Consider the following 22,695-nt stretch of genomic DNA (forward strand, 5'->3'; position numbering starts at 1 on the left):
TAAAAGAAAAGAAAATAGAAACCAGATATTCTGATCACTACTTTCATCCATTTTTATTTAAAAAGTATGGATAATAGGTATTCTAACATACAGGCAGATTTGCTTTTATGGCAGGAATTACAAAACAGACTACAAAACAGACTAAGAGGGATGCCTGGTTGGCTCAGTAGCTGAGCGTCTACCTTTGGCTCAGGGCGTGATCCCAGAGTCCTGGGCCTATGTCCCTCTCCTCTGTCCCTCTGCCTATGTCCCTGACTCTCTCTGTGTGTGTCTCTCATAAGTAAATAAATAAAATCTTTTTTTTTTTTTTTTAAGATTTTATTTATTCATGAGAGACACAGAGAGTGAGGCAGAGACACAGGCAGAGGGAGGAGCAGGCTCCATGCAAGGAGCCAGACGCGGGACTCCATCCCGGGTCTCCAGGATCAGGCCCTGGGCTGAAGGCGGCGCTAAATCGCTGAGCCACCCGGGCTGCCCCAAATAAAATCTTAAAAAAAAAAAAAAAAAAAAACAGACTAAGAGTGATTCATGAAAAACATTTTAAGAGTTCATAAGAAATTACCGAGCAAACCAAATATTTTAATTTAATAAATCAAAAATATCTACTCAGGGCCTTAATCAGCTATAAATATGTACAATTTCATAACAGAAAAAAATTCAAATAACTTCAAGTCTCTACACAGGTTTTATTGCAAAAGGTGCTTGATCTCGTACTTTATTCAGTGATCTGCAACGACACATACTGATTACAATTAAAATTTAACTGACTTTTATACCATGGCTCCATATTAGCAACCATACTTTTCTGTCTGGACATAAAAACATTCCCGTGCCTTTAAAATCTTTGTTGACTGATAAATTTTATTTATATTCATTTTCACAAATTAAAATTCTCAGTGGTATTTTTTCTAATTTCCTTATTTACTCTTGCTTCTCATCCAATGTACCCCAAGTATTTTTTTTCTAAAATGGGGAGTGTGAGAGAGAGCAGGCATATACTTCCTAATTCATTTCTTCTTTTGGAGATTTTCATTATGTCTTAAGGTTCTCACTCCCAAGTACTAAAATGACTCATTTATAATGTACAGTTAACCTTTCTTTCAACATATTAATGGTTCCCCCTTTCCAAATATTTGTTGCTAACAGCTGAAAGACAGCTTCAAATGAGGCTATTTTATTCATATTTAAAATAAAGTCTAAAAGATGAAATGAAACTGATGAAATAAATGCTATATTTACTTAACAGTTCCTTTCAAATTTAGGACTAAGTACTTTGTACTCTAGGGAAGAAATACTAGATAGGTGCTATAATTTTACCCTTTTGCTGATTTTCCTCCCAAGAGCAAAGAAATACTAAGAGATTTTCACTCCATAGATGAGGGCAAGGAGAAAAGGAAATAAGGAAGAGGAAAAAACAGATGACAAAGACAGAAAAATAAAGACAGATTTGGCAGACAGTCAATTATTTCTTTCATTCTTCTTTCTGCCTTCAAAAGGATAACAAGGCATGTTCCACTTAAAAGTTCCAAAATAAATTTAAGCAGACAAAAGGTGGCTAGAATATTAGCATGGTAATGTAGAAAGAGCAAGTTTTAGAGTCAGAGGATATAAGTTTTAAACTTAAGACTCCAACACTTTCTAACTATATGAACTTACTTGTTTTATTTAACTCAATCAATCCTTTCCAGTCAACTAAGCTCCAGAATAACAAGAACCATGTCTCTTCTGTATACTATTATAAGCCTACTAGCATTTAGCACTATGTCTGGTAAGTAGTGAGGACTTCAGTAAATAACTGTAGAAAAAAATGCATGAATGATCTCATGCAAGTTTCTCCATCTCTTAGTCTGTTTCTTAATGTGTAAATAGGTATAATACTTATTTATTTTATTCATATTTATAAAAGCTCTGCAAAGTATGTAAAGTATCTAGCAGAGCATCTTTTTCCTTTCAACAAATATCTAATTTGGGGGGGACCTGGGGAGCTTAGTCAGTTAAGCATCTGACTCTTGATTTTGGCTCAGGTCATGATCTCAGGATTGTGAGATAGAGCTCCACACTCTCATGGAGCCTGTAGAAGATTTTCTCTCTCCTCTCCCTCTGTCCCTCTCCATCCTTTCTCCCTCTCTTAAAAAAAAAAAAAAAAAAAAATCTAATTTGAAACTCTCTAGGTGATCTGCAATAGCAGAGCATCAATAAATGATAGCCATTAGTTTATCTTCATCTTTTTTTGTTACCTCATATTCATATGGATTATAAATTGTTTGCTTGTGTTCATGCCTGCTTCAAAAGCTTTTAGTAACTCTTTAGTACTTATAGGTTATTGGGAGGATTAAGAAAATACAGGTAAATTACTTGGCAACATGATTAACACATGGTTAGAACTCAATAAATGTTAGTAAACTTCTATTTTTCTTATTAGTTTAAATAGTTTTTAGTGTCTAGTGCCTGATAACACAAAATTTGAAAGGTTTTTGATTCAAACTCAAATGATTGTTATTATTAAAAGAGATCAGGTATAGCACAAATCTGGAAGAAATTACCTAAAATGATACTTCCTCATTCTAATAGTAATTAGAGTAACTAACGGGTTGGAAATCTCACCTTTTCTATTCAACCAAAACTGTTACAATTTCAAATGAGAGGCCAAAACTTAGTGGGGAAAAAAGAACTTCATCCTCTTCCTTCCTTTTTTTTAAAAATAGAGGAATATTAAAAAATAAATAAAATAGATTATTATATTAACATATATAATATTAACACTCAGTGCTAATCCTTCACAAACTGGTAATTAGAACTATTTTTTTTTAAGATTTTATTTTTCATTTATGAGAGACACACAGAGAGGCAGAGACATAGGCAAAGGGAGAAGCAGGCTCCATGCACGGAGCCCAATGTGGGACTCTATCCTGGAACTCCAGGATCCCACTCTGGGCCAAAGGCAGAGATGCTCAACTGCCGAGCCACCCAGGTGTCCCGGTAATTAGAACTTTAATAAGCCCCTCCAAAAGAGTTTTCTCCCTTTCTCTACTCTATTGGCCCTTCAAATTTTTTTAGAATTAGAGTATTTGTTTTAAAGGTGTGTTAAAAACCTAACTTTTTAAGATTTTATTTATTTATTCATGAGAGACACAGAGATAAAGAGAGAGAGAGGCAGAGACATTGGCAGAGAGAGAAGCAGGCTCCATGCAGGGAGCCTCATGTGGGACTTGATCCCAGGTCTCCAGGATCATGCCCAGAGCCGAAGGCGGTACTAAACTGCTGAGCCACCTGGGCTACCCTTAAAAACCTAACTTAACCATAAAATAGATGTTTATCAAAATTTCCTCATATGTCACTCATTATAAAATTTGCTATATTATTTTCTCTCCAGTCTATCACTATAAATTTTAAGAATGTTTAGGTATACTCTTCAGGCTTTTAAATGGTCATTTTGACTGCAAAAAAATTCAAAGTAAAAATCTCAGTAGTTATTTGGAGTTATTCTCCTCAGCAAACAGGTTGCTGTATTTACTTTTACATGAAGTAAATAACTGGCCAAATGGAGTCAAACTGGTTAGATCTAAACATCAGACTCTATGATCAAATAATCAGCCACAGAAAGAAAATCCTCTGGGTATATTATGTTGATTTAGGAAATGATTTCAGAAAAGAAAAAAGAAAAAAAGATCTCAGAAACCAGTATGATTTCTGTTAGCAAACAAGGTAGAATTCAGATGAAAATAATTTAGAATGCATTACTTACTTTTGCAAATAACTCTTGTTGCTGTCTTAATAACTCTTCTTCAGGGATGCCAAGGTTTTCCAAACGAGAACTGGCCTTTCTTCTTTTTAATGCTACAGTCTTGCATTCTTGTAAGACTTCCTTTACTTCACTGATATAAGAGCCAAAGCCCAAACTTTCTAGTGCTAGGGAAATGAAAATAGGAAAACATGAAAGAGTGATAAAACTCAGTTTTTCCCCCTTCTATGGAACATTAAGATTTTGTGGGGTTTTTTTTTTGGGGGGGTGCTGTCTTCTAATAATTTTACCTATTTTATTATATTTGCAGAACAATTATCTGAAAGGCTAAATCAAAACATTTTATCAACTTTAATATAAAATTGCAAATTAGGTAAAACTTGAAAACATCGAATAGCACAGGGCTTTACTTTTCCTTTTCTTTCTGACCAATTTTTTAAAAACCAACGCATTTCCTGTGGAAAAGTTCAAAGTAAGAACATGTCCGTTTAGTAAGAAAACATTTTTCCTGTATCACTCATAGTAAATCAAACATCATTAACTCAGTCAATTTTTCAAAGAATACAAAAAAGCTAATATTGGAATCTATTTGTTAATAACATATTTTGTGCCATTTGGCTTAGAAAAAGTAAGCTAGCGACACACGTTCTAAGTTTTAGTAGGATAGTATGAAAGGATAGATAAGTTCTTTTGTATAATATACCAACAGGAAACTATTTTTAGCAAAGACACTCAGACTGCCAAGTCTAAGAAATACTGGTGGAAATAACTTATAAAATTCAACATTTATATTCAGCCAGCAAGTTTCCCTTGAAAATAAAACTTAACAGGAAGCACTATAAAAACACTTCAAGTGATGTGCCAGAAAACTGGATAAAGGTAGACTCTAAGGATAGAAGCATCAACAAAAAATTCTCTATTTTTTCATATTTAGAAAGAAAATTTTACAATGATGCACTTTCTAAATGCCTTCTGTAACCAAGACAAAGCATTAAGTTTCCTTTTGGCTCACAGTAATTGAAATTATATTTTATAGTTTTCTGTTAACTAATGCCCCAAAAGGCATTTTTGTTTTTTGACCCACTGATGAAATACAGGTTGTAAAAAAACACCTATATTCCATAGTAAATTCATAGTAAATGAATTTAACTTAGTTCATCAGTTCTTATAGTTTTTCGACAATTATGATGAACCAGACTGCCCTCAGTAAAGATGCCCTGAATTCTAACTTCAGTGATTTGCTCTTCAGGGAGAATACCAAATATATCTTTAAAGGTACACATTCCCTCCTGTGTAAGCTGTGGGTTTTAAGACATTTTGAAATGGTTTATAACTTTAATTACTACAAATATTTAGCTGTTTGAATCAACCTTCTTTAGAAATAATCTGATGCCAAAAAGCAGAGTACTATTACTTGAATTTTAATTATATTAACTTACTGCCCCTCTTCACCCACCCAAAACACTTCAGTAATGCATTACTCTGAGTTCTAGATATCAAATTAACGACCACTTAATTCTTGGTGGCATAGTGGAAAATTAAGCGAAGATTAGGTAGCCTGCATTTTTTTCTTTGAATTGACAGACTAACTACTAAGTGTCAGTGATAGAAGCCAAAGTTGTTCTTTTATTCTTTTTTAAAGCATGAACATATAGTATATTTTAAGTAATACTGCAGGAGACAATACCAAAAGAAACCAAGAATGGCTTATTATTTCCTCCCACATCCCCAAAAAAGTCTTATTTCCTTAGTGTACACCAAGTTTCTCCAGGATCTAGCCCCACCTATCATGCCAGCTTTATTTCTGCCATTAAATCCCTGCACACTTATGCTAAATCTGACAGCTCAATGTTTCCCAGCAACATCAGTTTCCCACATTCATGCTGATGGTAATGCATTCATGGTTCAAATCAAACTCCATCTTCAAATTAAGCTTGCCTGATTCTCCTAGACAGAAGTAATTTCCCCCTTGTAAAATCAGGTAGGTATCTTAGAATTTGAAATTTGGCTGTCAATATATTCATATAAATTGGATACACTACTTCATATCTCTAAGCTTCAGTATTCCTTCTCTGAGAACAACATCTATTTCATATCTTCTTAAAACATATGCAGTATAGTGGTATATACTTAGGCAGGGCCTAAGGCTTCCAGAGACTGATCCCAGTTCTGCCTCCTATCAGCTGTGTGACCCTAGATAAGTTCCTTCATCTCTGTGCCCCTAAAACAGGAATAAAAGTACCAATATCTCATCAGATCAGGTTACTGTGAAGAATAAATTAATTAACATAAACAAAGAGCTTAGAACAGAAGATGGCCCATAGAATGAGCAAAATAAAGTACTATATTGATTGTTTTTAGGATTGTAGGAATCAACAAGTAATCTAAGGCATTTAACAGTGTCTGACCCCTAAGATTCGCTTAAATACTTGGACTATGTATTATTCATCTTTATTTTTTTTCTTACATTTAAAAGAGTGCCCTACCAAAAAAATTTTTAGATTTTAAAAAATAAAAGTGCTTTGATAAGTGTACAGGACCGAAATAAATGTATTATCACACTAAATTCAAGTTGAACAAATATATTTGTAATATAAGATTAAATTTATAAAATTAACAAATCAACACAATGGAGACAACTCTTCAAAACATCATGAATTACTAGACTAGCTAGACATAAAAAAAAATCCAATCCAAACTACCTTTTGCCATGGACGGCTTGAGTGAAAAATTAAAAACAACTCACTTTTAAAAACATCTAAGCTTGAGAATACTGCTTTCAAAAATTTGCAAGTGAATCCAAAGTTAATATTATTTAAAGAGTTGTCATACACAAATCAGTACTCTCAGTAAAATGGCTCAACAGGAAGAGCCATAAACTTAATTTTAAAAACTACATTGACTTTAATCCAAATTTTAAATACACTTTGGCTAACAGCGATAAGTGGTTATAGTATCTTCTAAACAAGGAGATATTTTATATCATTTGCTACCATGTAGTAATAATCATTCCCATTTTATACAAAGGAGAATCTTAAAGGATAAGGGAAATGATTCATAGGCAGGCCATTATTTGCAGTGGTGCAGGTTATTCAGTGCACAACACCACCATATCTAAGGTGGGCCATTCCTACTGTAAACAAAGATTTGTATATTATGGCACTTTACTGGCAGATGGTAGAAAAGGTTTTAAAGGAAAAAATGCCTTTTTCTAGTTTGTGTAAAGAGACTTAATAGACTGGATGGCCTTGATTTTAAGGATCTCAGAGTAAAAGCCAAAAAAGAAAAATAATCTTTAGAAAATCTGTGGGTAAAACACATACATCACTTGCTCCTCAGAGGTCTATATGCTACCCTCTGCCATGTATTTTAAAACTATACACAGAAAATAAATAAATAAATGAATGAATGAATGAATAAATAAATAAATAAATAAAACTATACACAGAAAAGTACATGGTATGTTAGGGGGAAAAAAATACTTGGTACATTTTTCAATTTGAAAGACAGATGTTAACAAAAGAACCACTTTAAAAAAAAATTAAAACATCCCCACAGCAAAAATAATTTTAATATAGCCTGATCTTATTTTAAGAAAGAAGCCTGATATTATCTTATAGTTTTGTTATAACAAGACTTTGTGTGACTTACTTTTGTACTTCAAATGTATAATGCAGGGTTTTCATTAAAAAATTAAAATACTAAAACAGCATTCTCAAATTTTTCTAGTTTCCTTCTGTTTATATGTTAAGGGAAGGGGGAGTGAGGTAGTTCACTTAAATACATTAAGAGGATGATATAGGCCAATGTGACTTCTTGGCTCATTAGCCTGGCAAAGGTTTCTGAAGACCCTTAACTATGTCCTTTCTGGATCACTATTACTGGGAATCTGGGACAAAAATGAGAGACTGATGGCAAAGCAGGAAGCATATATCATCTGTCTTTATATTCTTAGCTGTATCTAACACAGTGCCAAGTACCTAGTAGTATTCAAAAGTAATTACTCGGTGGTAGAAGGAAAATAAATAGATATATCAGTTTTAAGGAAAATGATAAAATCCTAACTTGAAAAGAACTTGATTATGTGATAAATGGTACAATGCTATATACCTCTGTATCCCTCTGGAAAAAATATCAGTATGCATGATTATTTAGGTAATACAATCTCATTCTTATTCTGATTATTATTACAACTTCTCTGCAACCACTCAGATTCTATGATTTAAAAACTACTTCACATCCACTTTCTAAAATAGACTGTGGTTTAGGATTTTGAACAAAGCTACTCAAACTGTGGTTCATGGACTTGTGCCAGAATTGCTTATAATGGTCTGTGATGGCTTAAGTATGGAAATCCAAGTAAGCATTTTGGAACCTTCACAGCAAAACTGTAACTATGTGGGGTGATGGATGTGTTAGCTGACCTTTTTTGTGGTATCATTTCACAGTATATACATATATCAAATCACTATGCTGTACACCTTAACCTTACACAATGTTACGTCAATTATTTCTCAATAAAGCTAGGAAAAAAGGAAACTTCATAGCAACTTGACCGTTATTTTATATCTATTGAATCTAACAACAAAAATTGAACTTTTATTTATGTCTTTTTTAATTTTGTTTTTCTAGTGATTCATTTTTATTATATTTCACAAAAGTACCAGTGTGAGAAGAACTGGAATTTTAAAAAATCCTTCAACATAGATAGCTTGGAGAACACAACTGCTAAAACAGCAAACCTTCAGAGACTTTTTCAAGCTTTCATTACTTTCAGTTACTATTATTTTAAATGTGGGGTGGGGGGATGTAGGAGGAGGTTAAAAATGCAAAAAAATAATATCACTTAAAATATCCTTATTTATACTTTGGCTTTACAGATGGCATCATGCTTTAAGATTAAACCTAACAGACATGTTTTAATCAGTACCATTACACATTTAAAAAACTGTTATTTATTACAGCATATCATGGAAGATTCTCAACCTTGATTAATTCTCAATAATTGCAAGTGATACCTGAAACAATTAGGTATTATTTATACATAAAAGAGGAAACCTTTCATAAATGTGCATAAGGCCAAACACTTTGCAGTGTAGAACTTGTCACTCTTAAACTCTCAATGTTAGTTCTTTCCATAATACAACAGAATGTTAAAACTCATTTACAAATATGTGTTCACAGAGGTGTCTGGGAGGCTCAGTCCTTAAGCATCTGACTCTCCATTTTGCGCAGGTCATGATCTCAGGGTCCTGAGATCAAGCCCTGTATCAAGGCTTGAGATTCTCTCTCTTCTCATCTCCCTCTGCTCACTGTCCCCCCCAACCCCCCCAACCTTCTGTGCTCACTCTCTCTCTAAAATAAATAAATAAACCTTAAAAAAGAAAAGAATATGTGTTCAGGGAAACCAGAAATGAAAATAAAAGGAACACCTTTTACAGCTTAGAATTGCTTTGTGTATCTGTGATCCTCATTACCAAGTTCACTTTCTTAAACTCAAAATAAGCATAACATTTAGAAATTTTAAAAAATTTAATGACTTCAAAGATTTATTGGCAAGAAGATTATTTTGACTTTAGTAACTTGCATTTTACAGAACTGCCCAAAATGCTTACTTTGCTCTGACAAGGTAAAGCAAAGTAGCAAGGGAAAAATGACATGTCTTAAAGCAAAATCTAGTTCATTAAACTTACTACTCAAAAATCTGAACTTCAACATGTGAGATTCATACAACTTTATTTTTTTAATTTTTTTTTAAGATAACCCATCCAGGTTTCTTTTTTTTTTTTTTAATTTTTATTTATTTATGATAGTCACACAGAGAGAGGGAGAGGCAGAGACACAGGCAGAGGGAGAAGCAGGCTCCATGCACTGGGAGCCCGACGTGGGATTCGATCCAGGGTCTCCCGGATCGCGCCCTGGGCCAAAGGCAGGCGCCAAACTGCTGCGCCATCCAGGGATCCCTCATACAACTTTAAATGTACTAATTATTCCATTTGGATATATCCTACATACCAAAATAATTAATGCTTACAAAAAGCATAAAAAATGTTGTAACTTCCATGTTTTTGCAAGCTTTCCAGGGTTAATCTGTAAAATACATTTTTAACACTTTTTAAAAATATATATACATTTTTTAAAAATGTAACCACTCAAGACAAAAATTCTTTAAAATGATTACACAATGTGAGATTAACATAAGATTATAAATGTATAAATTTTATTCCCCTAACTGGAGAAGAATTTGGGGCAAAAATGGTAGGTCCTTTTCTACTTAACAGCAATGTTACCAAAAAAAAAAAAAAAAAAAAAGGGTAAATTTATAAGACTAAAACAGGTCAATGGATGATTTTTTAAGAAAATTAATCAATCATCCCCAGTACACAAAGGAAAATGAAAATGCTTTCACTGGAACTTTCTGACTCACATCTTAAACTGAATTTAGCATATTCCAAAGTTGAGCTAGTTAGCATACTGCTCACTACAGCTGCACTTTTATTCCATCATGTCAATCAGAAATCTAAATATATCCCAGAAAAGAATAAACTACCCAAGAAGACAGACCGTAATGTGTTATTAGATTTTTGGAATAATCCCCACTTCTGTGTTGTAAACAAATGTTTAAGCACATCCTTTAGAAATCTTGTGCAATTTTCATTAGAAAGGCAATGTTGATAAAAGATTTTTTCTTTTTTACGAGTTGTAAGAGGAAATTACAGCTATCTGTGTTGGATAACCTTATGAAAGACTTATGACAATAGTACACACAATGTAAAAATAAAACACGAAACAAAAAATAGAGAACTTGACTTTCATTGTACTTGCCAGAGTGTTCAGCACACCAAACAAGTAGAAAACACTGGCTTTAAAATCAAACATGGTTTTTCCTAGAGATTTTTTTTTCTCCTCATGTACAGGAATGGAAATGGCAGAGTATACTTAAATCTATCTTCCACACATCATTAAGGACCAAAAATGAATCATTTCTTTTGTCAATACTGATAGTAAAATATTGGAGATGGTAAATACGAGCAGATGTGTTCTCTACTTCAGAATAACAGGAAAGTCACCTCTAAAAAGTTAAATTATAAAGTTAAGAATACTAAATTATAAATTTAAAAATTATAAAAAATAAATGCCCACTAACATGATTAAAATTAATCATTTTTTCTGACTTCAAAAGCAATCAAAAAATTTTTAGATTTTAATTGAATTATTATAAAAGGCAAATTACCGCCTCAAATTGAATGCAACTTTCCCATAAGAGCATATGTGCTCTCAAAACATTATGACTAGTAAATATGTCTCCCTAGCCTGAAACAAACCATCAGAATGTGGTCTCCCACGTCCTTACTATTGGACTAAATCCTTTCCAAGATAAGAAAGGGTTGAAACTTCCAAAAATGCTGTTCAAAAAAGCTTAGGTGTATACAGCTAAATGGGAAAGGCAGCAAGAAAGGACAGAGAAATGTTCCATGAAAAATATCTTTTACAACCTTTCAATCCAAGCTTTAAAAATTTATCTCCATAGAGCAAAAGCAAGCTACACAAAAGAAAAAAAACTACGAAAGAAAGTGAAAAAAAGGAAAGAGGAAAGAAGACTTGTTAACATGGTAGGACCACTAAACCATTTTTAAAGCAGAAAACATACTGTCTTTATTCAACATCACCAAACTTTACAACGTTGAACACATTTATGTTAAGAATTCTTTTACTCGTGTGTTCAGAAAATTCATCTTTTCTTCTACATTGCTGAAAAGACCGCATGGGGAAGGGGTGCTGTCTCCACTCATCCTTGGAAGTTCCCGTGTGATTTTTCCTTTTCCAAGGGATAACTCTCTGTGTTCCTTTCTCAGTTGTTGTGATCGAAGGTTCCACTTTAGGCAGACAATTTCTCAGTCGTCACGTCTAGGTTCCACTTTAGGCAGGCATGCAGGCAAAATTCTTGTTGCTTCGGCTTACCTGGCCGTCAACCGAGACAATTAATACTTTATCCCTGGAGGATGTTGGCTGACCTAAACGCTTGCCATCCTTACGTGTATTCGCTGGATGAAAAGCACCACCACGAGAATACTACCCAGGAGTTTCTCAAGGCATCGGCTGCGTCCATGCCCGCGTGGCTTTTTCGTCTGCCAGTACTTATGTAGGGGAGAGGAATGAAGGCTTTGACGTGAATGGGTCCCGCAACTCGCGGGCTGTCCCCGACCCTCGCTTAAACAAAACCCCCACACGTACCACTTACCTTGTATGACATGCTCAGGTGAGATGGTCTTCTTTTCCGACTTGTTGCAAATCTCATTAGCTTCAGAAGATATAAGGTGAATGAATTCAGTGCAGCAGTTCACCACCAGCTCCCGGGCATCGTTGGCCACCCGGACGTTGGGGAGAGTCTCTTTGATCATCTTATTGATAGCAGCTCTAGGTATAGTGAGATCATCATCGTTGCCGGACGAGGAAGCCATCGTAGCTCCCTCTCGCGCGCGCCCCGACTTTTAAAAACTCCCCAGCTCTAGTCCACTATTCCGCGAAGAATTTTCAAAAGGCTGCCCTCAAAAGTGTGATCCCAGGAGCGCGGAGAATGAAGGGGGGTGGGGGTGGGGGTGGGGGGTAGGGAGGAGCCGGTTCGTGAGGGTGGGGAACACCCGTGTGAGAGATTTTTTAGGGCGAGACCGGGAAGGAGGTCGGGGTGCTGAGGATGGTCGGGGCAGCGCTGTCCAGGTCGGAGAGAAAGCCAAGGTGGTCCGGAAATGTGAGCACTGGGGAACCACCTTCGTGTCTCCTCCGAGGAGCGGGCGCTGTCGCCTAACCGGTCCCCAACCGCGCCTGAGGAGAGGCAAGGTCCGGGGCACTGGCCTCACCGCGGTACCGGGCAGCCACCCAGCGGGCTGGGCGCTACAGAGCCGGAGCCCCAGCTGCCGCCGCCGCCAGCAGCCGCTGCCGCCGCCTCAGCCAAACCATCCTTCAGACACCCGCGCCGCCGCCTCACAACATGTCGGCCGCAGCCGCTGCGGGAGCCGTGGCGGCCGCCCGGGAACGAGTACGGACAGAGCCGGGCACCAGGGGAGCGACAGTAGCGGCCGCCGTGGCCGTTTAGCCCGAACGCAGATCGTGGAAGCCGAAGCCGCGGCAACGGTGGTCCCTCCAGAGGCCAAGGAAGAAGGTTTGCTGGAAGCCTCTCCCGACACCCTTTGCGCTACCGGAAGCCTCACCCCCCCTCCGGCCCCCCCTCTCCCTCGCAGACCGACTTCCGGGTGTGGCTGCAGCCCTTCCCCCACCCGCCCGCGGCGGGAACGGTCCGGCCTCCCCGCCTGCGGCTTCCGCCTGCCGTCGTCTCTGCACGCGCCCGGGGACCCTGCCCCTTCGCGGGGAGCGGAGCGGGGCGAGCGCGCGCTGGTACCTGGGAGCCCCTCGGCACGCGCCGGCCCGCCACGCGCCGGCCCTCGGGCTGCCGCGCCCGGCTTGGGAGGGGGCGAGGGTGGGTCCCCTCCGCCGCCCCTTAACCAGCTGTGGCCTCGAAGCTCTCCCCCAGCCTTGTTTGAGGAGGGAGCGCCGGATTTCATCTCCTTTTAGGAGCCCAAATTGGGGCTGAGAGAAGGAGGCCCGGGCTCGGGAACGAGATGTCGGGAAAGCAGAACGTCGTGTGCCCGTCTACATCGCCAGGAGGAAACGCTTTTGTGATGACACCTAACAGACGTTGTTCGGATCAAAGCTCTTTATGGGCCTTTACCCATTTTCTTGTTTTATGGGAAATGAAACCTTCAGAGAAGTGACTTGCTAATAACCAAGCCAGAAACTAGAAGTAAGATCCCATGTAGTAGAGCGGACAGTGAGCCACGCTAAAGAGGTTCCCGCTTAGCCCCTTTTCATGGTGTGTTGAACGTTGGCTGCTGGAGAGGGTGAGAAGGAAAGTGGGTCCGACCATCAAGCACCTCTCATCTTTGCTTCTCTCCAGGGTGACCTGTAGTATATGTCAGAGTCTTCACAAAGTTTGTCATCCGTCATTTGGAAGAAGAGGTTATATTGTAAAACAGTGGGGTGTTGCAATTTCTATTTTTGTGTGTGTGTGGCAATTTTTTTAAATTTATGTTTTTTTTAAGATTTTATTTATTTATTCATGAGATTTATTTATTTATTTTATGATAGAGAGAGGCAGAGACACAGGCAGAAGGAAAGCAGGCTCCCTGCAGGGAGCCCGACGCGGAACTCGATCCCAAGACTCCAGGATCACACCCTGGGCTGAAGGCGGCACTAAACCGCTGAGCCTCCAGGGATCCCTGTGTTGCAATTTCTTTTTTTTTTTTTTTTAATTTTTATTTATTTATGATAGTCACAGAGAGAGAGAGAGAGGCAGAGACGTAGGCAGAGGGAGAAGCAGGCTCCATGCACCGGGAGCCTGATGTGGGATTCGATCCCGGATCTCCAGGATCGCGCCCTGGGCCAAAGGCAGGCGCTAAACCGCTGCGCCACCCAGGGATCCCGCAACTTCTAAACACTAAAAGATCCCATTTAATTCGCTTTGGGCACCTTCATCAGATACATTGTTCTTGATACATTGGATAGCAACTGGTTTGTTTTAAATGTTTCCTTAAAACTTTTATTTCCTAGGATTGAAGATCCTACATGTGGCATCTGGAGGAGATCTTAGTTATCTACCCTTTTTTTTTCATTTGGCAGTTTCTTCAGTACACTTGTGGTTTCTTTAATTTTTGAAATATAGATGCTTGTTTTTCAGTGCAACTAAGTTTAGTCAAAACAAAATTTCTTTGATAAAGCAGTATTTTTAAATTTTTTCAAAACAGGAATGTGAAACCCTTGCCTCATGTTGGCTCTTGATGAAGTGCTTTTGTAAGCCAGTTAGTTTACTGTCCACTTAAAGAGTTATATTGTCTAAATTTATCTTGGCCTTACCAAGTTTATTAGTCTGAAAAAGCTAGCTCGCAAAAAAAATGTCCCCAGAGTTAACACATTGTCACTGACCCAAAAAATGTCATAATGATAATTTTGCCTTTTTATATGACATTTGTGCTATAGACTTAAAGACTAATTATACACAGATCTGCAGAGCACAGGTTAAGTTGTTATTCCGGTAATAGTTTTTTACTATAGGTAATGAACTATAGTTTGTAAGCATGAAATATGTAGTAAAGAGACCTAGGTTACAGTCCCAGTTTTTGTTACTTTAGACAGGTCACTCCCTGAGCCTGATTTTCTTCAACTAGAAATGGAAATATTATATAACACAGGATTCAACATCAAATGAGACTGTATGTAAAAGCACTTTTTACATTATGATGAATTAATATGGATGTTAGTATTCATTATTATCATCTTTATCAGGTCTGGGCAGTCTTCAACCAATAATAAACCAGTACATAATACAACTGGAGAGAACATTTAAATATAAATAGTGTGAGATGTTGGGGTGCCTGGGTGGCTCAGTCAGTTGAGCATCTGACTCTTGATTTCAGCTGGTCATGATCTTGTGGTTGTGGGATTGAGCCCCTCCTCAGGCTCCACGCTCAATACAGTCTGCTTATCCCTCTCCCTCTGCTCCTGTGCTCTCTCTCTCTCCCTACCTCTCTCTCAAACAAATTAACAAATAAAATATTTTAAAGAAATAGCATGAGATGTCATGAAATATACTAACCTGGATTCCATATTTAAGTTGTTATTTATAGTACAATATATCCCTAGTGTAAATAGGCCCTTGAAAACAAAGATAACATCTCCATAATAAGCTTAAGAGTTTTAGAGAGAGTGAATATAAATGAAACATTTCTTTCATGGTATTCCAAGATTTATGATATGGACAAAAAAAAAAAACATAAGAGAGCTATTTCTTTTTTTTTTTTTAAGAGAGCTATTTCTTATAATGAGGTAGGCTAACTCAATAGTAGTTCTCTTAAAATGTGTTAATCCATAGCTGCCCAGGTTTTCAGCTAAAATTACAATAATCTGTAACATTTGTAATTTGAAACTTAATATTTTAAAAAGCAAATAACACTCTCCATTATGTTCATTTGTCATTGCTAACACACCAATTGCTAATTGGTGATAATGCAAATTGAAAAAATAAGTAACATCTAATATATATATCTTCCTTAACACTGTGCTGTTTTTACCTATATTTAACCTAAGTACTTTTATCTGTGTTATTTAATCTTCAGAGCAACTTTGATACTGTATTTTTTTTAAGATTTTATTTATTTATTCATGAGAGACACACAGAGAGAGAAGCAGAGACACAGGCAGAAGGAGAAGCAGGCTCCATGCAGGGAGCCCGATGTGGGACTCGATCCAGATCCAGGGATCATGACGTGAACCAAAGGCAGACACTCAACCGGTGAACCACGCAGGCGTCCCGATAGATACTGTTTTAATCTCTATTTTTCAAATAAGGAAAGTGAAGCTTGGAGAAGCTAAGTAACTTTCCTGAAGTCCATGTAGCAGTCACGATAGGCTAGATTATGTTGCAAGAACTAATAATTCCCAAATCTCAAAAGATTTATTTCTTGGTCTCGTTACAGGTTCATCATGGGTCAGCAAAATGATTTAACACATAGTAATTACTCGAGAATCCACTGGAGCTGTTGGGACGAAGTAATGAAAGAGTCTCAAAGAATAGGCTTTTGACAGGTGGAGAGAAAGGGAGGAAGTATGTGTATTCAGAGCAGCAACAAAGAGACAGAAATTGTTCTGGGAAAGGTGAAGGGATTGCCTTAACTGGAGTAAAGCATTTGTATTATACATTAGTGAGAGAGAGGTGAGATAGCCAAACACATAAGGCAGCAGAAGTTAGGAAGTAGTAAGAGCTAAAGAAGCAAGGAGAGGGACACTTGGGTGGCTCAGCGGTTGAGTGTATGCCTTTGGCTCAGGACTTGGAAGTCCTGGGATCGAGTCCCACATCAGGCTCCCCTTGGGGAGCCTGCTTCTCCCTCTGGCTGTGTCTCTGCCTCTCTCTGTGTCTCTCACGAATAAATAAAATCTTAAAAAAAAAAAAAAAAAAAAAGAAGCAAGGAGAAAAGCTTTAGGGCCTCAAACTCATGTCAGAGAGCCCAACAAAATAACTGGATAACTAGGGTGTTAGTATATTCTGCTTTCAAAATAGACAGTAGGCCTCCGTGAAAGTTTCCTGTGCTTCTTTATCTTCTGTATCTCTTCATAATACTCTTCTAAAAATCCTTATCTTTTGTTCTACTCAACTTAAAAAAGTCCAACTCATTCAAAGGCTTTGACTTCATATCTGGGTTTGGTCCCCACTCTGCCACTGAACTAACTGTAACTTGGGCAGGGTACGTAAGCTGTGTCTTGATTTTTCTGATATATAAAATAAGGATAGGAATAGCTGCTTCACAGGGTGTTTTATTTATTTTTTTATTTTTAAAGATTTTATTTATTCATGAGAGACACAGAGAGAGAGGCAGAGACACAGGCGGAGGGAGAAGCAGGCTCCATGCAGGGAGCCCGACGTGGGACTCGATCAGGTGACCCTGGGATCAGGCCCTGAGCCGAAGACAGACGCTCAACTGCTGAGCCATCCAGGTGTCCCCACAGAGTGTTTTAAAGATCAAATGACAGAATGTATACAAAGTCTTCAGCCCAGAACTGCAACGCTCATAAATGGTAGCAGTCATTAAAAAATAAATCATTACGCTGAAGGAATGGCATAATGGGATTGAAAAGAAAAGTGATTCCAAGAACTATTTCACAGAAAGAGCTGGGAGAACTTGATAGTTTGGTTCCTCGATAGTAAATGAAACAGATTAATCAAATGCAATTATAAGATTTTTAACTTCAGAAACTGAGATTAGGAATTAGGGTAGGATTTTAGAGAGATCTCAACATTTTAAATAAGCCTTGAAGAACTGAGAGTGTCTTCATGATGAAGCAGAAACTGGTTTACTCATTGATCCATTTATCAGTACACTGATTTGCAGTACACTGTCTGAATTGGGAAAATCAAATAGACTCTGTTTAATAGGGTTTGTAAAGGTAGATTGTGATATTCTGTAAGAAAAGGAGGTTAGACCCAAAAGAAGCAAATCAATGCCTATTATGAATTATGCACTGCTAGAAGTTTTCACATTCCCTGTTGCATCTAATTTTCAGATATCCATACAAAAGGGTGTTTTGACAGATAGGAAAACATGTATAGAGAGGTTTACTAATTTGTTCAAAGTCTCACAGATAATAAGTAATGGAGCTGGAATGTGAAAACAGGTTATTTAACTGAAGCTTAGGCCATTTTCAATATGGTAACCATTTCTAAATTTAAAACAAACCAAAAAAGTGTATTCACTCTAGCACTTAAGAAAATATAAAGCACTTCTGTTTGTATTTAGTTTTCTTTTTTTTTTAATTTTTATTTATTTATGATAGTCACAGAGAGAGAGAGAGAGGCAGAGACACAGGCAGAGGGAGAAGCAGGCTCCATGCACCGGGAGCCCAACGTGGGATTCGATCCCGGGTCTCCAGGATCGCGCCCTGGGCCAAAGGCAGGCGCCAAACCGCTGCGCCACCCAGGGATCCCCTGTATTTAGTTTTCATCAGCAGTCATTAATCTCATCTTATAGATGGGAAAATCAAAACTCAGCAAGGTTATTCAAGGTCATAGAATGAGTAAATGGCAGATTGGGAATGCAACTCATTCTGAATCTAAAGCCTAAGGTCTTTCCAACATCTTTCCAACAGGAGTCTGGAGTTTCTTCTGTAGACAGTGGAAAGAGCCAGTGAGCATTTTTGAGAAGGGGGATGACATAAATGTTTAAAAAGATTAGTTTGGGATATCATGTGGGATGGACTGGAATGAAGATAGGACACTAGTTACTAGGCTATTTCAAAAACAAGCTAATAATGATATAGACCTGCACAAGAGATTCAGTTGTAATAAGACAGAGGAAACAGATTGGAGGCATTTGGAAAGAGAATTTATAGGATTGCATCTGCAGTGAGACAGAAGTAAATAATGCAGAGTCAGTGAGTGGTTTGTTCATTTCTGCATCCCCAGGGCCAGCATAGTTCCCAGCACATGTTAGGCACTTAATAAATATTTGTTAACTCTAGAAGTAGATAAAGACTTTTAAGGATGGCAGAGTAAAAAAGAAGTCCAAAAACAAAAAGCAGAAGAAGACAATATATCAGGGAATTCTTGATAGAAATAAAAAAACATAGTGCAAAAGAAACCATGAAGGGGACGCTTGGGTGGCTCAGTCAGTTAAGCATCTGACTCTTGATTTCAACTCCAGTCAGGGTCTCAGTTTTGTTAGATAGAGCCTAGCCTTGAGGTCTGCACTGGGCACGGAGCCTGCTTAAGATTCTCTTTCTTCTCCGTCTGCCATTCCCCTCACTCTCTCTCTCTCTAAAAGATAAACTAATTAATAAATTTAAAAACGTTTTTTTAAAGATTTTGTTTGTTCATGAGAGACACACAGAGAGAGAAAGGCTGAGACATAGGCAGAGGAAGAAGCAGGCTCCATGCAGAGAGCCCAACGTGGGACTCGATCCTGGGTCTCCAGGATCACACTCTGGGCTAAAGGCAGCGCTAAACTGCTGAGCCACCTGGGCTGCCCTAAAAATATTTTTTTTAAAAAGAAACCACAAGGGAAGAGTTGCAAGCATGTGTGATGCCACAGAAAGGCATTATTGGAAGGGGAACAAATGTAGTGTCACTGAAATAAAAGGCCAATAGGAGAAAGCAGAAGGCAACATGTAAACAGTTAAAGAGAGGAATGAGGAAGGCAGAGACACAGGCAAGGAGCATAGAACACACCTAAGTTTGTTGGTAAGGGAAAGAGGGCAATGGGATGACAGCTTGCGGGGGAAACAAGGTCAAAGAAGAATCACAAAGTCTAGAAGATATGTGAGGTTCAAGGGAAGAGAGCCAGTGGATGGGGTAGAGAGAAAATACAAGCAAAATAAGGTCTTAGGAAATGGAGGCAGATGAGCTTCCAAAAGGTAGGGTGGTTGGAATTAGATATATAGCTCCGGGCATGCTTCACAGAGAAGAGAGGTTGAAGGCAAGATTATAGGTGAGTGATTATAAACAGTGATTGCAAAAGGAGATGAGCAGAAGACTAAGGAAATCTTTAGACAATGATCACAGGCAAGGGCAAAGGAATGGTCAGAAATATTGCAAGAAAGTTGTATGAATTCATGGTCACATACACCAATATATGATTGACAGAATTTGAGAAAACTAAGAAGTAGCCAAAAGCGTGTAGTGTTGTAGAGTGAGGAATGAGGGCTGGGAATAGATGGTTGTTCATCCAGTGATATTTGTACAAGCAGTTCATGAACAGAAACCTTAGAAGTCCTTCTTTGTTCTATTCAGTTAAAGCTGATACATTTCTGTGGGTCAACTTTGCAACTATCTCTAAACTTTTTAAGGTGGATAACAAACCCCTTTGTCTATAAGTGATAAATCTAAAACATGATGCAAGTAAATTTTTCTTTCAGATGATTTGTACTTTGAATCTAATTTAATCATGATAACTCAATTTAAAAAGCATTTGAAGCAAGTGAAACTAGGAAGCCTATTCCTATAAATCCCATGTGTTCATTTATACATTGCTTTCATCCAATAAATGTTACTAGATGTCTACCATGTACTTTGCTAAGTACTGGGAACCTGGGCAATAAACAAGAAAGACATCATCCTGGCCTTCATACGGAAATAAAAATACCAAAGAAAGAAAAAAAGCTGTAGTTTGTCCCATTGTTGATAAAACCAAAAAAGTAATCTAAAATAATAGAGAAATGATTAATTATAGGATGTTTGAAGAGCTATTATGTATACATTAAAATAATTATGCATGAATATGTACTTTCTTCTAATATTTTTTTTAAGATTTTATTTATTTATTCATGAGAGACACAGGGCGAGAGAGAGGCAGAGACACAGAGGGAGAAGCAGGCTCCATGCAGGGAGCCTGAAGTGGGACTGGATCCTCGGTCTCCAGGATCACGGCCTGGGCTGAAGGCGGCGCTAAACCGCTAAGCCACCCAGGGTGCCCCTCTAATATTAAAACAAAGTACAACATTGTCATTATTAGAACTATATGAAAATACATATGCATGGGGGTAAAGGCTGAATAGAAACATGCAAAAATTAATATAGATGTATTGGAATAGAGAGGTTATTGGTAATTTTACTTTTGATTTTCCTTTAAAGTATTTTAAAAATGTTAAATTAGTTTTTAAAATGTCTTACAGCATGCAGTGAGAAATTTCATTTCTACTGATTTATAAATATATCCATTCTTTACATTCACAGTGGGACACATAAACAGTCCTTGGATTTTAAATCTCTTGGTTAGCTTGCAAAACTCTCAAGTTGATGATCTCCAGGTGAAATTTAACTCACAGATAATGTACCAGTTATTTATTGCCACAAAAATGCTGCCTAACAAGCCACCCTAAAGTTCAGTGGATTAAATAATAACCATTTTATTATTTCTTAGGAGTCAGTGCATTGTTAGCTGGGTAGCTTTTCTGAAATTAGCTGGGTTTGCTCATTTTCTGAGTCAGCTGTGGGTTTGGTAGGTGGATCTACTCATTTTGGCTGAATGTTCATGTTTGGGGACCAGCTGTCTGTTCTTGGGTCTAGAAAAGCCTTGGCTCTTTTCCATCGTCTCTCACATTCTTCCAGTAGGTGAGCCTGAACATGTTCTCATGATGAAGCAGAAACTATTTACTCATATATCCATTTACTTACTGGGTCTCCTATGTGCCAGGCACTGTAATAAGAAACCAAAGAAATAAAGTCAAATGAGAACTTGCCCCTTCTATGAAGGAGCTTGCCATCGAAGGGGAGAGGCAAGCAAGTAAACCAGGAACCACAGTGCAGTATGGTAGTGCTAGGACTATGGCGTGATAGGCCCCATCGACACAGTGGAGAACTTTTCAAGTCAAAACAGGTTTAAGTATGGAGTGACGATTGAAAGTATCACAGTGGGTTGGGGTGCTGGGGTGGCTCGGTTGAGTGCCTTCGGCTCAGGACATGATCTTGGGGTCCTGGGATTGAGCCCCACATCGGCTCCCTGATCAGTGGGGAGTCTGCTTCTCCCTCTCCTTCTCCCTCTGCCCCTTCCCTCTCTTGTGAGAGTTTTTTTTTTCTCTCTCTCTTTCAAAGAAATAAATAGAATCTTAAAAAAAAAAAAAAGAAAGGGATACCTGGGTGGCTCAGCAGTTTAGCGCCTGCCTTCCGCCCAGGGCATGATCCTGGAGTCCCAGGATCGAGTCCCGCGTCAGGCTCCCTTCGGGGAGCCTGCTTCTCCCTCTGCCTGTGTCTCTGCCCATCTCTCTGCGTCTCTCATGAATAAATAAGTAAAATGTTAAAAAAAAAAAAAAAAAAGGAAAGAAGGTGTCAAAGAGGGGGTAATCCTTGAGCAGGTTTTCCAGGGAATAGGAAAATCTCAGTGAGATAGAACATCGTGGCATTCTTGGTGAACTTTGACATTTTGGTGGAGGGTGTAGGGAAAGGAACATATGAAAGGGTAGCAGGAGAGAATGCTATTCAGGAAAGTATAGTGGTAGTTAAGTTTTTAGTGATTGCAAATAACAAATCCAGCTAGCTGACTTTACTGGAATGCTACTGGGATATCTTACAGACTTTTGGAAATTGTATAACCTACTCATTTTGGAATAGAAATCCAAAACTCCTCCTGGTGGGCTGTAAACAACTCCCTGTCTCTTTGCATCTCAGTTCAAAATTTCAGTTTTCCAGGAGAGCAAGTCTGTTAGACCAGTTTGGGTCAGATTTCTACCCCCATCACTCAGCCATGACAAGCCTACAAGTTCTGTGTGTGGATGTTTGCTGCTGCTCAACCACTATGCTGGGGAGGGAGGTGTCCCCTGTGAGCTGTTGTGGCTGGCCTAAGGGGAATCTGTTGTGTTTTATTATTTATCTGCCTTTCCCAACAGGTACCATCAAAAAAATGCCTCCAGCCTATATA

The 22,695-nt window shown here is 38.1% G+C and overlaps 1 protein-coding gene across 1 annotated transcript in view; it reads right to left on the reverse strand.

The window, feature by feature from the left end:
* DR1 (down-regulator of transcription 1) overlaps window positions 1–12,942 on the reverse strand; it is a 23,185-nt gene extending 10,243 nt beyond the window's left edge. Inside the window, exons 1-2 of the mRNA XM_025417606.3 lie at window positions 11,985–12,942; window positions 3,746–3,909 (exon numbers count right to left, since the gene is read on the reverse strand). Coding sequence (XP_025273391.1) covers window positions 3,746–3,909; window positions 11,985–12,204 — 384 coding nt within the window. The 5' untranslated portion in view covers window positions 12,205–12,942. The remainder of the gene's footprint in view (window positions 1–3,745; window positions 3,910–11,984) is intronic.
* Window positions 12,943–22,695: the final 9,753 nt, after the last annotated feature.

This window comes from Canis lupus, chromosome 6, assembly GCF_003254725.2.
Source record: "Canis lupus dingo isolate Sandy chromosome 6, ASM325472v2, whole genome shotgun sequence".
NCBI lineage: Eukaryota > Metazoa > Chordata > Mammalia > Carnivora > Canidae > Canis > Canis lupus.